Below are 16181 nucleotides of genomic sequence, written 5' to 3'. Positions count from 1 at the left end.
TATAGTGACACACAGTGTTACATTAATTTCAGGTGCACAACATAGTTATTTGACAACTCTATATGTTATGCTATGCTCACAAGTGACTCACAAGTGTCATCATATGACACTATGACAATACCATTGACTCTATTCCCTATGCTGTACCAAAAGCCTGTTATCTCCCACGCCCCTTCACCCATTTTGCCCCTCCCCTCTGACATCAATTTGTTCTCTGTATTTATGGGTCTGTTTCTGCTTTTTATTTGTTTGTTTTGTTTTTTAGATTCCACACATAAGTGGAATCATATGGTATTTGTCTTTCTCTGACTTATTTCACTTCAAATAATACCCTCTAGGTCCATTCATGTTGTCACAAATGGCAAGATCTCATTCCTCCTTATGGGTGGGTAATATTCCATTGCACATCTTCTTTATCCATTCATCCACCAGTGGACACTGGTGTTGCTTTCATATCTTGGCCATTGTAAATAATGCTGCAGTAAACATAGCAGTGCATATATCTTTTTAAATTAATGTATTTGTTTTCTTTGGGTACATACCCAGTAGTGGAATTACTGGGTCATATGGTAATTCTATTTTTAATTTTCTGAGACATCTCTGTATTGTTTTTCACAGTGGGTGTACCAATTTACATTCCCACAAACAGTGTATGAGGGTTCCTTTTCCTCTATATCCTTGCCAATATTTGTTATTTCTTGTCTTTTTGATACTAGCCATTCTGAAAGGTATGAGGTGATACCCATTGTGGTTTTAATTTGCATTTTCCTGATGATTAGTGATGTTAAGCATCTTTTTATGTGTCTATGGCCATCTGTACGTCTTCTTTGGAAAAATGTCTATTCAGGTCCTCTGCATATTTTTTAAATAGATTGTTTTCTTAGTGTTGAATTGTTTAAGTTCTTTATATATTTTGTATATTAACCCTTATGAATATATCATTTGCAAATATCTCCTCTCATTCACTAGGTTGCCTTTTTGTTTTGTGTATAGTTTCCTTTGCTGTGCAAAATCTTTTTATTTTGGCATAGCCCCAATGGTTTATTTTTGTTTTTGTTTCACTTCCCTAAGGAGACATATCTAGAAAAACTTTGCTAAGGCAAATGACAAAGAGATTACTGACTATGTTTTCTTCTAGGAGTTTTATGCTTTCATGTCTCAAATTTAGGTCTTTAATCCATTTAAAGTTTATTTTTGTGTATGGTATAATAAAGTGATCCAGTTTCATTCTTTTGCATGTAATGTCCAGTTTTCCCAGCACCCATTTGTTGAAGAAACTATCTTTTCCCCACTGTATATTCTTACCTTCTTTGTTGTAGGTTAATTGGCCATATAATCGTGGGTTTATTTCTGAGCTTTCTATTCTGTTCCACTGATCCATGTGTCTATTTTTGTGCCAGTCCCACACTGCTTTGATTATTATAACTTTGTAGTATATCTTGAAATCCGGGATTGTAATACCTCCAGTTTTGTTCTTCTTTCTCAAGATTGCTTTGGCTACTCATGTCTTTTGTGGCTCCATACAAATTTTTGTATTATTTGTTCTAGTTCTGTGAAAACTGTTATTGGCATTTTGATTGCATTAAATCTGTAGATTGCTTTGGGTAGTATGCACATTTTAACAATTTTAATTCTAATCCGTGAGCGTGGAATATCTTTCCATTTGTTTGTGTCATCTTCAATTTCTTTCATCAGTGTTTTATAGTGTTCAGGGTATAGATCTTTCACCTCCTTGATTAAGTTTATTCCTAGGGGGGCTCCTGGGTGGCTCAGTCGTTAAGCGTCTGCCTTCGGCTCAGGTCATGATCCCAGCATCTCGGTTTTTCACAATTGAGTATGATGTTAGCTGTGGGTTTGTCATATATGGACTTTATGTTGAGCTATATGTTCCTTCTAACCCCACTTTGTTGAGAGGGTTTTTTTTTAATCATGAATAGATGTTGTATTTTGCCAAATGCTTTTTCTGCATCTATTGAGATGATCATATGGTTTTTATCCTTAATTTTGTTAATGTGGTATATCCTGTTTATTGATTTATGGATATTGAACCATCCTTGTGTCCCAGAATAAATCCCACTTGATCGTGGTAAATGATCCTTTTAATGTATTGTTGAATTCAGTTTTCTGATATTTTGTTGAGGATGTGTGCATCTATACTCATCAGGATATTGGCCTGCATGCAAGCTATGTTTTTATAAAGCAGTCTGGACCTTGAAATACCTCTTCTCTCTCTCTCAAGAAATGAAAACCCTATGAAAGCCATTTCCAATGTCACTGATTTATTCATTTAACAAGATGATTTAATACCTAGGCTGTGTGTGTGTGGCACTCTTCTAGGTACTTGGTCCCAGATATGCATCTTAAGAGATGAGATAGAATTTTAGGATTTTAGCATATGCCTTACAAAGCCAAAACATTATTATTATGTCCGCGCAATCTTTTTGTAGCCTATCTACCTGCTCATAGTTTAAAATGATCAGGAGTAACAGTGTGGATGTGACCCTAGGAGAGGCTGTAATTAATATTTACCCTTAATTCCACCTCATACCAGCTTTAGAGACAAATAGTGTCTTGTTTTCAACTCCTCATACAAGTAATGTTGAGCAACCAGAGCCCCTCAAAACGGATTCCTAAACTGCTGCAAACTTTTTGACCTTCTTAAAAGATCTAGAACCAATCAGAAATAAATTATAATCAGGTGAAAAAGAGGATGAGGATGTTAAAAATCCAGACCTGAAAATTCTATTTAAAAACCTACCTATCAAAAATAAATAAATAAATGAAAATAAAAACATCCCCATTGTCTTTTAAATAAAGAATTCAGAGTCTTGGGATAGAAATTTTTTTAATGAAATGTTAAATCTGAAACTAGAATTTTATGTAGTTTGGATTATGAAATGAAAATTATATTATTTGGTTTAGCAGGTGCATACTGAATCCTTACTACAAGCTGTATTGGCAAGACATAGTTCTACATTGGAGAAATAAGTCTTATACCCAAATAACTATAATATTAGACAGAAAATATTTGTTCTAATAGAAGGTCTAAAAATGCCATTTAAAACAGATAAAGAAAGCACTTATTCCTGTTAGGAGGGATTATAAAAGATTAAAGGAAATGTCTCATCCAAAGCCAGTGAAGGGGCAGAAATGTCGGGACATAACAAAACCAACCCAAGTATGTTACAGGCTGCCTTTAGAGACCAGCTAGAAACCCCACCTGACGGGAGTACTGGGGAAAAAGAAATAAATGTAGATGATTTGTAGCAGATCATGGAGACCCCAAAATGTCATTAAAGGAGCAGGGAATTTATTTTGAAGCCAACTAAAAACCATGGAGGGCTTTTGAAACAAGGCATAATAATCAAAACTGTCCTAGGGAGATTAATCTGACACCCATGTATAAATAGATTTTAAAATATCAGAGATAGGAAAACCAATATAGACACTATTGTTGCATCAGGTCACGTGAACCTAGACAACTTATAAGATAGCAGAATCAAAGTAGATGACCATTCCACAAACATGAAAAAGGACATAGAATCCAGGGAATGGATGCAAAACACCTTGGTGAGGAATGACTAGAACTTGGGGATGCATGTGAGGCAGTGAAAGAGGGAGTCCCAAGATGTTTTGAAGTTCAATGTCTGTGTGCCAGGGAGGCTGACAAAGTTCTTAAAAAGAGAAAGATAAGGTTTGGAGAAAGAAGAAAAATAATGTTAATATTTATTAAATAATAAATATTTATTGAGCACTTACTATGTGCCAGGCACTGTTCTGGGGGGTTGAGAGTTATCTTTGATTTTTAAAACACTTTATGTAGAAAAGGCACTGTTCCCAGTCTGTGTAACCCCAAAGGCAGAGCTGGAACCAGTAAGTAGGAGTCAGGTAGGAAGTAAAATATCTGCTAAGTGGAGTCTTCCTGATAAGTAGTAAGAGCTCCGTTCTAGGCAGTATTCAAACATAAATTGGATAATAATCTTCTGGGCACCCTGTGACAAGGGATTTCTGCCTTAAGAGAGAGGTTAGACTAACCCTTCTTCAAGTTCTCTCCCAATCTTAAGTAAGAGTCTATTCTTTCCTATGATTTAGTCCTATGGGTTCTATTATTTTTTCCTTTGGGTTCTATTATTAATCTCTGGTTTCTCTCAATTATTAAATAAATTACCCAATCTGTCTGCCATTCAGTAAAACTCACACATTTGCATCTGTTATTCTTGAATTATTTTTGGTTAGGGCTCTTCTTCTTTATTAAAAATCTCTACCCAGTAATGCTACCTTTATAGCAATTTAGAATGCTAACCCTGGTAGACTGGGTTATAAATATCAGAGGGGAAAAGGAATTCTTGTGCCTAATAATATTTTTGTTTGGAAGAAGCCCTGCAAATGAGAAATGAATTATCTTGACTTCAATATTGCGATGCAGTTTCTGTATTTTGCAGTAATTCAGAAGAGAAAAAAATATTTCAGAGAGGTTCATTTTGATACAGCATGTTAAAGAAAGAGAATAATTATTCTCCAAACCCTGCAAAGCTTTAGATCGGAAACATTTAGCTGTGTTGCGGTTAGAAAAGATGAAAGGAAAGAGAAGAAAAGGAGAGGAGAAAGGAAACCTGTAGTGAGCTCCGGCTATAAGCTATAGTTAAAGCTTTGCATTTCCTGGTGTCTTTTGAAACGTAAAATTCCACAACAAATAGCCCTGTAACGTGTAACCAGTATGAAGATTCAATTCAGATTTAAGCACTTTGGTTTGCTTTTGAATCTTGCTATTTTCTGCATTTGTTTTGACTGCTCTCATCATTCAGGATTGACGCTTGGATGGGTGTGTAGGAGGAAGCAGCAGCGGCAGGCTTACAGCTTGCAGACAAAAAAAAATCTGCCTTATCTGATGGCTATTATTGAAAATGCGAGGTGTAGCCTGGGCTGGGTAATGAAGGGGAGCGAGCGAGGGGGAGCAAGGAGCATGGAGCTGCATACTGATGAGTGTAGGAGTACTTGATAAAAAGAATTCTGGCTGCTGGCCGTGCATTGCTCATTGTGGAGTACTCCAACAATCACATAGAACGCAGACCAGCCTAAGCTGACAGCTTGATATGCCTTCTTCTGCTGCCTGGTTTTGGGGGCTGTATGACGTACTGGTCGGTAGTAAAGATTAATATGTAAGAAATGTGGAGCTAGGATCAAGTCATACTCCACAGCCTGCCTGGCAAACTATGTTTTACTTCTGACTTTGCTCTCTCGCTGAGAACATTAATCTGTCAAGCTGGCGGGCTCCTTTGATAGCAACTTTCCCAGGAGCATGATGTGGCAATGCCACCTCTCAGCCCAGGACTACCGCTATTACCCAGTGGACGGCTACTCCCTGCTTAAACGCTTCCCTCTTCATCCTCTTACAGGACCCAGATGCCCCGTCCAAACAGTGGGACAATGGTTGGAAAGCATTGGGCTACCTCAGTACGAGAACCACCTGATGGCTAATGGATTTGACAATGTACAGTTTATGGTAAGACGCTCTCTGTGTCCACGGAGCTGCCTTTTGTCTGTCTTTGCTTCTTATGTGTCTTACACGGCTCAGAGGCAGCCTGATTTGCACCAAAACCGGTCAATTTATATATGTAACTGCATCAGAAAATCGGATGCCCTTAGGACGGAACTTACTGTGTACATATAGACACTTGCTGAAAAATGAGGTCTATAGGCATCCATATACATATGTATTATGTGAATGAACCGGTGAGAGTACTATTTATAGGCAGTGAAGGAAGATTAACATTTATATTCTCCCTGTCATTCTTTGTGATTTTTATAAATTTGTCATCTCAGAATACCCAGTTAGATTATAGCACTCTTCAGTTAATTCTAGATTCCTAAAACATGTTCTTTCATGTGAGCATCAGCATTTAGTGATTAATTAGACAATTTGTTATGTTTACGGTGTGAAGATTATTTTTTCCTGGTAATTGTTCGATAAGCAGTTTAAATTATGTGGACGACCTTTAGTTTGCTAGCCAGCTGCTTCAGATGGTCAGTTATGGAGAACATTCACTTACTTACACATGCTGATAGAAGAGCACTGAAGTGTTATTTATTACTTTAGATAAAAAAAAACAAACACTTCCATCAACTACCTGTCAGTATTTAGAAAGAGAGGCTGATGGACTAAGTACATTCATGTATTCTGAGTACTGGTCTGCATGCAGTCTAGACCCGGTGTGTGCAAACTTCTCACTGTGATGAATATAGGTGAGGAAGGAGGGTGGGGAAATGTGCAGACCCATAATACAGCTTTCTAATCATTCATATACCTCCCCCGGTGCTCATCAGTTTCCCTTGTTAAGCTACGTCACAGTCCTTATTACCTTTCCTTGCTTTTAAGTTCTCATCACACGTATTACTGATCCCTAAATTTAGAGAGAGCTGCATAATATAAGCATGGAGCACACAAATGGCTTGCAGAAATAATTAATAGCTATTTCTAAATAAAATGCTGGGGCAGACACCTGAAGCTTATTAATGCCAGAATTGATAACAAAATATGAGGGCTAGTTAGGTTTTTTAAATTTCTATTTGAGATTATTTTTCTCCAAGCTTAACTTGACTATTATGATTTTTAAAATTAGTAAAATTGTTAAACTTCTGCCTCTTTTCCTAAAAAGTGTATGCTCCATGAGCTTTTGTAAAAAGCTACATAAATGTAGTAAGACATATGAGCCCTAAGTAACTGTATACATAGAACTCTTTATGGACCTGTTTTTTATAATGGGATATGCAGCTACTGTTATTTATCTCAGGTTGAAGAGAACTGTCACTGATTAGACAGACCAGATATCATGGGTATTGAAATAGGGAAAAAGTGAAATTTCCTCGGTTGCTATGACACTGTTAGGACACTGAGCAGATTTAGGACAGACTTAGGACACTAAACAGAGAACACTATGAATTCGGGGAACTATCAAACAGAATGAAAGTCTTTTCATAGTTATTTATATTTACTGCACATTTTGATGTCTTTATTTGTTTCTGTCTCTGCCTGAGATAAGACTTTCTCATTCCCACTCCTCAAACCCTTGTCCAAATTTATTCTGGCCCCATGAGAAGCTAGGTAGGTCTCTGGATTCTCTAGATTATTTGGCTACTTCCAAATATTTTAATTCAGCATAATTTTCCTCTGAATATTGGACACAATTGAGCAAATATAACCCCTTTTTGAAAGCCCGAAACTGAAAGGTTAATCAAACAGTTTTCAAATAAGCATCTTGAGGTCGTAAAGCAATATTCGGGAATGAATTATGTATAAGTACTTCAAAATGTATCTGGGGGGCAAAAATCCTGGGTATATGTGACAAAACCAAGGTCTGACTTTCTCCATAGGCTATTGTCTTTATTTTTGCAATTTTAAGTTGTATATGTAATTTTCCAGAAAATGAGAAAATACAGTTAATTCAGATGAGTCAATCAAATACTTTCTTCATGAGACAGAATTAATTAAAAAAGAAAAAAACTTTGATCATTTAGAGAGGTAATTATGAAAATTGAACAAACCATAAAATAGTATCATCAATTATTGCTTTATATGCTACTATACACTATTTATTTGCTACTAGTATCATAAAAATTAGTTTTTACCTTTATAAAAATTATTTATTGATTTCCATAATCTGATTTATTTAATTATGAATTTAGTTAAAGTATACTAATATGATCAGCCCACTTTAAGAAACAAGTTTCATTAATGGCGTGAAAAATCTTTTAGACCTGCTTAGTCTCCACTCAGTATCATATTCTAGCTTTTATTTTTCTTGAAGCACATTCTGACCTGCATTTATTCATCCTGTTGCCTAAGCAACAAGCACCACACTCCCATTAACTGTGATGTAGTGCAGGTCTTATTAGCTTTTTAGAACAAGACAGTAGAGACATCAAAAGGATATAATTAATGTTGCTTGAAACTTCATTGTACATCCATGCATAGATATACTTTATTTAGGAAACATTCTCAAGAGTTAATTTTTCATTTAATCAATATTCCATTAATGAATGTTTTAAAGGATCCATATAAGTGACTTTCAAAGTATTTATTGAAAGCTTTAAAAAATTTTTACTAACTCTGTTCTACATACTCTCACACATAAATACAATATATGGATGATTTATCCACAGGGCTTTGATTAACTTTAATAAAGATTTCTTACATCAGTTCCTAGACATAGTTAGAAAAGTAGGACCTCCATTTATTTTTGTGTATCTATCAATTATTGCTTCCCCTTTGGGCTCTTAATATTTATCCTTGATTTTACTGCTGTATGAATTTTTTTTCAGTATCTGAAAATCAGAATTCCAAACTTTTTCTTTATGTACCTGGTCCTGGTTTGCTGATATTTGTGCACACGGTTCTGACTTTCCTGTATCCTTAAATATATAAAATAAGTGGAAATTGATAAAATTTAAAGAATAACTACAAAACTACATCAGGTCACCTAAGACTTTGGGAGAGTTAGATCTATGTTGCAAACAAAAGCTCCTTCAACACGGAATCCTTCGTCTGAAGACTTAACCAAGCCCTACTTACCTGTTCATCCCCTCTAAGTCATATATGGTCAGCTCCCTCCTACTGAAGCATGTGCTACTCACTAGCCTCTGGGAATGCTGCTGGGTCCTAAAATATGTCTATGTTACAACATTTTTTTTTTTAAACCAAGGAGTTTAGGTATGAAGTGTTTAGTATACAAAACGTACATGCTTCTTTACTTCTTATTATATATATTTCTATCATCATCTCTTTTTTCGAAGTCTGATGACTGCTTCCTCAATTTTAAGTCTCTATCTATTCTTCTCTTGATGACTGCTCATTTGTACTCTCCTCTCCCCACCCTGGACAGCTATTTCCTTTCCTTTCCCTCCTTTTTTTTTTTTTTTCCATCCTCAAATGTCTAACTCAATTCCTGCCTTGTTTATGTAGCTTTCCTTAATGACTCTAGTCCCCTGGAGCCTCTCTTTTCTCTGCACTCATATAGTGGTTGTATTTGGTATGAAAAATTACATTTGGCATGCCATTATTCACTCTCTAGAATTAGAAGTTAAGTTTTCGCTCATATATATCTTGTCTCTCCCACTAGACTAGAAACTCTTCAAGTCCACATTCTGTGTATTCAATTCTCTGGTCTTTCTCACAACTCCTAGCATAATTCTGTGTACATAGACATCACCCCATAACAACTGGATGCACAGCAGACTGTTGTAGATGGATTTCCAGCCTCGTTTTTTAAATTGGAAGCCTTGTGGGGCACTGGGGTGTCTCAGTTGGTTAAGCGACTGCCTTCAGCTCAGGTCATGATCCCAGGGTTCTGGGGTCGAGCCCCACATCAGGCTCCCTGCTCGGCTGGAAGCCTGCTTCTCCCTCTCCCACTCCCCCTGCTTGTGATCCCTCTCTTGCTGTCTCTCTCTCTCTCTCTGTGTCAATTAAATAAATAAACAAAACCTTTAAATAAATAAATAAATAAATAAATCGGAAGCCTTGTTTTGCCAGTGGAACATGGAACATTAGTACCCTTCATTCATTCATGCAACAGACTCTCCTTAAACATTTCATATGTGCTGGGAATGGTGCTAATTACTGAGAATGTAACAGTGAACAATCCATGATCCTTGACCTCTAACAGGTTACAGTGTTGCTCTCAGACCTATCAGATTATTTGCATGCACATTAGACACTCTTTCCTTCATGTGCTCCCACACACAGGTACACACATAACATTCTATCACAGGGATCTTGCCCCTCATCCTTTTATATAATCACCATCCCTCAGCATATTCCTTACTAAAAATTGTTTTTTCAGCAGCAAATTACAGTAGGCAATGGAAGAGATAAAATCTATCATAGCAGGGAGTAAAGATAGATAAAGTTACTGATACTGTTAACAACAAAACACTGACAGTGTTATGGTAGATTTATGGTCCAAAAACTGAATTAAGAAGTTTATATTATTGGAGGAGGACTGACTCATAGCCTCACCAGGATAACTAGCTGACAGTTACATTTGTAAACTCTAATCAAAAAGGGGGAAGAATGAAATTATACCAACTCATTTTTTTTTTTTTTTTTTAGCATTTCCTGTGTTTCTAGCAGTTGCCATCTAGGTTGGCTTAGGATGCTTTGACCATTATTAAGATGTCCAAAATGCAGCCTTTACAGAGTAAAAAATAAAATAATTCCAGGAGCCCTATGTGATTTGGCATTTTTATACACTTGGGTGGGTAGCATTCATAAAGGACTTGCTGAAGGTCAGACTGATGCTGAAGAGTGGAGCCACAGAGCTCTTGGAAGTCATCCATTTGGACAAAAGATCTAAGGAAGATTGATCTTATAAGTATTTAGCTGAAATTTTCTTTTCCATTTTTGTGGTGCATTTTACATGCTAATGTACTTACTTCTCTTTTCCTCTTTTATATAACTTTTCTGTAATAAGAGCACCATTTGCAGTTGACCTGATAAAGTGACCTTTTAAGTGTCTTAGCAGCATATCATGATCCAAGAAAGAAGTTAAACTTGTGAAGCAGAAAAATAAATTGTCCCTAAATGGTAAGCCTAATAACACCCAAGATGATTTCTTGTTTCAAACATTGCTTAAGAAAATTTTATAAAGTTACTGAGATTTAAAGGTCCAAGAGAAAAAAATACCTGCCACACTCCCCACACCATCCTGTTCCTGAAACAGTCTAGGCTCTGAAGTGGGTGGCTTTACGGTGAATGTGCAGCTATCATTTTACAAACTCAGTCTAGTCGTTACACATGCACTTCTGCAACAACAAAAATATATATATTTTTTTCAACTATGGGCATTTAATATCTGTTGGCATCCAAAAGTCAATGCCAGGAGGGAGTCATTCTTTACCTGGACAACAGCTTAATTACAAATGTAATAGGCAACAGCCTCACAGTAGTGTGAGAGAGAACTCAAGTAAGACTTCTCATTTCCACTGTCTTGCTTCTCTATGATTCGGTTTACTCATCTGTAAAATCGATCTAATGAGGGATCTAGGAGAAATGTTCTTTGGACTTGTTATTTAATATTTTGAGCTCTTTAAAGTTACAGGGTACAATATTGGTGGTGGCAGAGCTGTTAATTGTTCTTGTAGATCTCATTAGCCTTGGAAGGACACTGATTGCTTGTGCAGTGGAAAGTCAGAAATGAGGGCATGTTCAGGGATGACTGTCTTAGAAGAATGGCTTTCAGAAAAAAACATTAGCTGCAGTTCTAATCTGGTGATAGTGAGGAGGCCTTTTCTTCCATCTGGAAGTTACTCCAGTTACATTTTTAAGCATTAAAATAAGCTGCCCCATTTTCTAATAATGCAGTACTACAACTCCCATTACTAACTCATGCTCACATGAATTGGTCTTTAATTTAGTCATGCAGCACATTTGCATAATTTCATCTCCAGTATTGCTTTAAATGACCAGATATTTGGGAAGAGGAATTTACTTCATGAATCAGAAAACTTATTCAAGCTGCCGAATTATGGACTAATTTTAAGAAATCCAGCCACAATCAAATTTTTTGCTTCTTTAAAAAGACAGATCTCTCAAACAAGTGTTCACAGGCAATGACCTCCATTTTCTCACTTCTAGTCACCTCCTTAACCCCTATAATCCTGTCTGCTTCCCAGCTCTTCTGCTAAAATTGTTCTCTTTGAAATCAGCTGTGACCTGCTTCTTGCCAAATCCCAGCCCCCTTTCTTCTCATTGCATTTCTCTTGCTCTCTTTACCATGTCTTATTTTCACCCCTCACTCCTTATTGATATTCACTCCCTTATTGATAATTATTGGGTTCTGTGACATTACACTGTCCTTCCAGTCATCCCTGTTCTCTGATTCTCCTCCTGCCTCTAAATGTGCATGGTGCTCTACCTGTCCATCCATTGGAGAGACTAGTTCTCATGGATCCATAGCTGTCCTACTCTTCCTCTTTCTACCTGGCTTCCAGTGCGGCCCCACTACTCAATAAACATTTCCATATACATCTATGCATGCAAAGCATTCAGCACAGACTTGGCAAAGAACAAATGCCCAACAAATGTTAAGTATTACTGCAGCTAGAGTGCTCTTTCTAAAGCACACGTTTGCTTTAGCACTACCCTGCTTAAAATAATTCAGTGATTCTCAATTACCTATGGGAGATTATGTTTCCAAAATCCTTAATATGGCTTTCATATTCAGGATCCTTTATGACCTGCCCAGCCCCAATTTATTTTTCAGCCTCTTCTGTTACCATTTTCCCTCTTTACAGTTCTAGAGAACTGTGTATTTATCTTTCATTGCCTGGCCTTTTGCACATGCTGCTCTCTGCCAAGAATGACCTTCCTTCCCCTCTTAACTCCTCCTTATCCTTTGTTCTTAGCCTAATTGTCACTTCTTTTAGCTGTCACTTTTTCCCTGGCCCTCCAAGTATGGGTCAAGAACCCTTTTTCTGGAGTTCCCTTTCTTACTACTTATTTTACTGTGCCATATTACCTATTTACTTGTCCACCCACCCCTACCACTTCTCCCACACACAAATTGTAGAACAGGGGTCAGCAAACTTGCTCTCTCAAGGGCCAGATAGTAAATATTTTTAGGCTTTGAAAGTGGTCTCTGTTGCAACTATTCAACATGCTGTTGTAGTATAACAGTGGCCATAGACAATATGTAAATAATGGATGTGGCTGTGTTCCAATCCAACTTTATTTACAAAAGCAGGCAGATTTGGTCGAAGAGCCATAGTTTGCTGTCCACACACTTGATTATTTTTAACTCCTTGAGAATTAGAAATATGTTTTGACCCCCTGTATCTCCAGGGACAAGTCATGGCTTACACACGTAGACACAGTAAGTGTTTGATGAAAGGAGGAAGGAAGAAAGCAAATAAGGATGAAGGAAAGGAAGAAAAGAAAGAAGGAAAGAGAAAGGGAGTGAAGGAATCTGGCAGGTGGCTACAACAAGGTTCCTGAAGGCCTGTTCAGTTTAAAGAGAACCTGGTCAATAGCTAAGGATATTCAGAGCAAGAGCCAGCCTTCAGGAGTCTCCTAAGAGCTGGAGAGGGTGTTTTTGCTTGAACCAATCAGACGGGAGTATATTTTCAGCAAGAGCCCTGCACAGGCATAGGAACTAGAAAAACACAGCTGCAAAGGGAGCCTGTTGTTCACTCTCTTTGGAATTCCTTTCTCTTCCTTCTTCACCTAATTATGCAGCATTGTTCATGATTCAACTTAAGCATCACTTCCTCCAGGAAGTATTTCCTTATACCACGCTGTCATCTGGCTGGCATAATCACTCTGTCTCTGGGCACCCCTGGCACCCTGCCCTTAGCCCTGTGCTCTCTATTATATTGCATTGCAATTATATGTTCAGATGTCTGCCTCCCACCCTAGAAAGTGAGTTCCTTTAGAAGCAGAGATCAGGTCTTATTTGTCTCTGTATTCCTAAAGCTTGGTGCAGTGCCTGGCATATAGTAGCTTCTGATAAACACTGATTAGATAAATGTAAAGTTCAATTCAGTTTCATATAAATTATCCCATGTAATTCTTACCATATCACTGTCAATAAGTATTGGTATCCCCATATTTATAAATGAAGAGAATTATTATTATATTATTATTATATAGCCTGGGTAACTCTTACTTCAAAAGCCTCAGCTCAGAAGTTCCTTCTGGGGAGCCTTTTGCAAATTCTGTTGTGGTATTACTCGACTGTCCTTCACTGGCCTCCCATGGCACCTTATACACACCTTTAATGGAGCAGTCTTATCATACAAGGCTGAATTATCTGCTTCTTTACCTTACTCCTTCCCCTGAGTAAAAGAGCAGTGTTTTGTTCAGTACTATTTTCCTAGCACATAATAGGTCCTTGTATAGTTTGCTAGGACTGCCATAACGAAATGCCACAAACTGTGTGGTGTAAGCAACAAAAATTTATTGTCGCAGTTCTGGAGGCCAGAAATCCAAGATCAAGGTGTTGGCAAGACTGGTTCCTCTGAGGGATGTGAGGGGAGGATCTGTTCTAGGCCTTCACTTGCCAACAGTCTTCTCCCTGTATTTTCACATCATCTTCTCTGGGTGTGTCTATGTCCAAATTTCCTCTTCTTATAAGGACACCAGTCATATTGGATTAGGGTCCACCCTGATGACCTCATTTTAACTCGATTACCTCTGTAAAGACCTTATCTCCAAATGAAGTCACATTCTGAGGTACTGGGGGTCAGGACTTCAACATATGAATTTAGGAGGAACACAATCCAGCCCATAGCAGTCCTTAATAAATGTGTGCACAGGAGTATCCTTTACTACCCCTCCTATTGCCAAGCACAGTCCATAATGGTCACACAATAAATATTTGATTAATTAAATTAAACTCAATCTACTTGAGGTTTACATGAGATTTAAAATGTTCAAAGAATCTGATGTTATTCTTTCATCAATGATAAATGCAGCGCCCTGATCACTTACAGTTTCGCACGCATGGGTAATTGTATACAAGGTCATGCTGCTAGTTAATATGAGAAACACCAAGGCCAGAACTGAGAGCTTCCTACCCCTCTAGCCTTACAGTCTTTCCATTTTACTTTGCAGCTCTGCTGGCCCCTAAATAAATCACATTTACAGGAAATATTTATTTGTTTGCCATCCTTATGGTTGATAACTATTTGGTAGCAAAGCCCAATATAACCAATTTAATAAAATAACTACTGTTTAACAAAAACTTGTTATATATATTTTTACATACATTGTATTTACCTCTCCCACAAATATTATGAAGTACGTATTACTATTCCAGTTTTACCAATTACAAAACTTAGAGAGAGACCAAATATCTGGCCCAATGCACTCAAGCTTCAAACCCAGGTCAATCTGAGTCCAAAGGGAAAAAAATTTTTCAATAAGTTTTGCTTGGGCAACATAATGTAGGTGAGCTGAGAAAGGTATTGGCTCTGAACAAACAAAAGTAGCATAAGCATTCCTTGTTCTTGGAGGGATGATTCAGAGTACCAAGAAGAGAGATGAGAGAGAAGAAAACCCTTGCCTCATGCAGAGATTAGGAAGTCAGACTAAGGAAACTTCCCACTATACACAGGGTTATAAAAAAACATGCACCTCCAAGTCAAGCCTGTCCTCAGACTATGAGACCATCTAAGTGGGAGTCACTCTATGCACACAGGAGATACCGCATCAAACAAGAATAGTGTTAATGGAAGACATGACTTACCCTTCCGTATAATCTTTTTTGAAGTGTATGTAATGAGTTGTCATTGTGAATTGCTACGTATTATTATCCTCCAGAAAACTCAAGCTAAAGAGACGCAGAAATAATACCTTCCAGGTCATTGCATACTTGCTGCTGACTTCATCCCAGACTTCCTAATCTGAGAATGTACCATGCACATCATAAACATTGGAAACTATCCATTCATTTAAGAGCATATGATCTAAGAGGGTATTGAGAAACAAGAGCCCTTATGACTCTACTTAGAAGTTATAGAGGCATATTAGGAGAAAAGAAAAATACAATGAATAATTAATCTAGGCCTCTGAATATCAGGCCATTGATTCCTGCCCCTTGAGTCCACAGAATTAAATTTCAGATTGTTAAACTTTTACCTTCTGTCAGACTGAACAAAGATGATTAGGATTCATATCCAAAGCATTGTGGAACATCTTGCGTTTATAAGCCAATGTCTGTTTAGATGGTTGGCAAGAAGAATTAGGTTTCTCCTTCCAGAGTTTTGAAGGAGATCTGGGAGTAACAGGCCTAGAATCTAGAGTTTCTCAAGTTTATTTGACAGGAGTTGTATTATACACTCTTTTATCAGGAAGGAATAATCCTGTAAAGAAGGAGCTGCAAATTTTGTATTCATCAGGCTTATAACTATGTAACCCATCCAGTTATCTGCTAGCTCAGAACAAGAGAACCGAAAATACAGGCTGCCCAACATTGACTCCAGAAATCCCCCAATCTTAAAAAAAAAAAAAAAAGGCAAGCAGAAGATCATTCATATCAATTCAATAATTTAAGAACTGCTGGATAAATAGTAATGAGGTTCTTTTGGGGGGGGAATGGAATGGAGGGTATGTTATACAGTCAAAAAAATGTAACCCACTTACTTCCTGGTAATTAATTATGATGTACTAGAAATGAGAATACCATATT

The 16181-nt window shown here is 37.3% G+C and overlaps 1 protein-coding gene across 9 annotated transcripts in view; it reads left to right on the top strand.

Moving 5' to 3' along the window:
* The window catches only part of ANKS1B (ankyrin repeat and sterile alpha motif domain containing 1B), a 1091613-nt gene that overhangs the window by 701876 nt on the left and 373556 nt on the right, over positions 1–16181 (top strand). For 5 of the 9 annotated variants that reach the window (XM_078076455.1, XM_078076454.1, XM_078076453.1 and 2 more), the window contains exon 15: positions 5397–5503. In XM_078076455.1, coding sequence (XP_077932581.1) covers positions 5397–5503 — 107 coding nt within the window. Of the gene's footprint in view, positions 1–5005; positions 5504–16181 lie in introns of those variants that run through there. The other 4 variants (XM_078076458.1, XM_078076457.1, XM_078076459.1 and 1 more) reach the window with 3 other exon arrangements.

Source organism: Halichoerus grypus, chromosome 6, assembly GCF_964656455.1.
Source record: "Halichoerus grypus chromosome 6, mHalGry1.hap1.1, whole genome shotgun sequence".
In the NCBI taxonomy this organism is placed as follows: domain Eukaryota; kingdom Metazoa; phylum Chordata; class Mammalia; order Carnivora; family Phocidae; genus Halichoerus; species Halichoerus grypus.
The sequence above is the reverse complement of the archived record's forward strand: the minus strand, read 5'-3'. Positions and strand labels throughout refer to the sequence as shown.